The 1542-nt window shown below is 42.1% G+C and overlaps 1 protein-coding gene across 1 annotated transcript; it reads right to left on the reverse strand.

Annotated features, from left to right (window-relative positions):
• Positions 1-721: 721 nt before the first annotated feature.
• On the reverse strand, positions 722-1254 carry LOC119429965 (the record flags this gene model as incomplete). Its single annotated transcript, XM_037697442.1, is given in 2 exon segments — positions 722-1000; positions 1078-1254. Coding segments are annotated over 2 exon segments (409 nt in total), but the record flags the coding sequence as incomplete, so codon positions are not given.
• Between the last annotated feature and the right edge of the window lie 288 nt (positions 1255-1542).

Here is a 1542-nt window from a genome sequence, read left to right on the forward strand (position 1 = left end):
ATTTTTCCGTATTTATAAACTAATTTCTGGCTGAGTTCAGACCGTTTTCATTCATTCTGACTGAAAATATTTAACACTGCCATTTCAGCCACTAGAAGGCGCTCGAGTTATATGGCATGCCGTTGTGTCATGTAATAGGTTAAAGTGGCTATTAATGACACAATCGGCTTGCCATAACGTGCCACCTTCGTCCAGCTCACCTGGAGCAACCGTCAAATCAGACTCATTTCTCTGCACCGGTGAAATGCAGCTGATTTGACCGTTGAAGTGATTTATTAAGTAAAACTTTAACTGAGACACATCTTTACTATAATGTCGAGCAAACAATTGTTTTAAGTGTTAATATGTTAAATTCTTGTTAAAGTCCTCCCGTGCACGCTCCCTCCATTTGGCAGCCAATCGATTATTGTCACACCGGCCCACATTTCCGTGTTTTCAGCGGTGACGCCTAATAGATGCAACGTATTTAAGGATTTTTCCACCTTATTAGTCATATTTGGACTGATGTGACTTATAGGGCGGAGCGACGTGTACGGCAGCAAGTACGGTATTTTTCAAGCTTTCAACATCAAGTTGATAAAGTGGCTTGAAAGAAAGCCATTTTCCAGCTACACTCTTAGGTTCTTTAAAGTAACAACATAAAGTCTAAGACAAGAACAGCGAGTCTTATTAGGAAGAAAACATTATTTTTTCTTTTCTCTAGTCAAAGAGTGATCTTTACCTTTGACCTCAGCCTTGCTGCGCTCTTCCTTCTCCTCCTCACATTCTGGTGGTTTCTGTCCACCAGGAGGCTCAGGCTGCGGCTCCAGTTCACTGGAAGCAGCGACGACGTCAGATTTACTCCACGGTTCCACCTCCGTCTTCGGACTCTCCGGCTGGACGTCACCTGACGGAGCGGACGTGTCTCCGCCCACAATGCACAGTTCGGCTGAAGCATTATGTTCTTCTTCCTCTCTTTTGGTTTCTTTGCTCATCGTTTGTCCTCGAACAGATTTTCTCACTGTAGAAGATGAACACAGTGAGTTTCTGGTTTTATTCTGGTGGTGGTGCCTAAAGAGCAGAGCTGGTTTGTGTTACCAGGAGCTTGTCTGCTTCTCTTCTTGGGCTGGCCTCTTGTGGCTGCTGCTGGTTCCTCCTCTTCAGTCATCACCAACTCATCCACAGTAACAAAGTCATCACTTTTCTCTGCAACAACAAACCAAAACATAATCTCAGTCCTTCAACACACGACACTCGTACGTGGTTAGATGAAAGACATCTGGACAGCTTGTTTCTCCAAGATGTTTCATGTAACGGTGGGTTAGAAGCTCCAGGCTCAAGAGGTCAAAGACCTTCAAGAATCAAGAAAAGACGTCCAGTTCTTTTTATTTTAACCGTAAAGCAAAAAAAACAAAGTTTCAGACTCGTATTCAAACCTTTCACTTCCTGTACAAAAGTTCTGTGGCTAAATTAAATGTAATGTTAATACATGGTGACACTTTGTTAATGATATAGAACCTAAAAGTACAATAATATAGTAATATAAAAGTACTAACTTCTATC

This window comes from Nematolebias whitei, unplaced genomic scaffold (genome assembly GCF_014905685.2).
Source record: "Nematolebias whitei isolate Nwh7 unplaced genomic scaffold, NemWhi1 Nwh_scaf_12787, whole genome shotgun sequence".
Taxonomy (NCBI): Eukaryota; Metazoa; Chordata; class Actinopteri; order Cyprinodontiformes; family Rivulidae; genus Nematolebias; species Nematolebias whitei.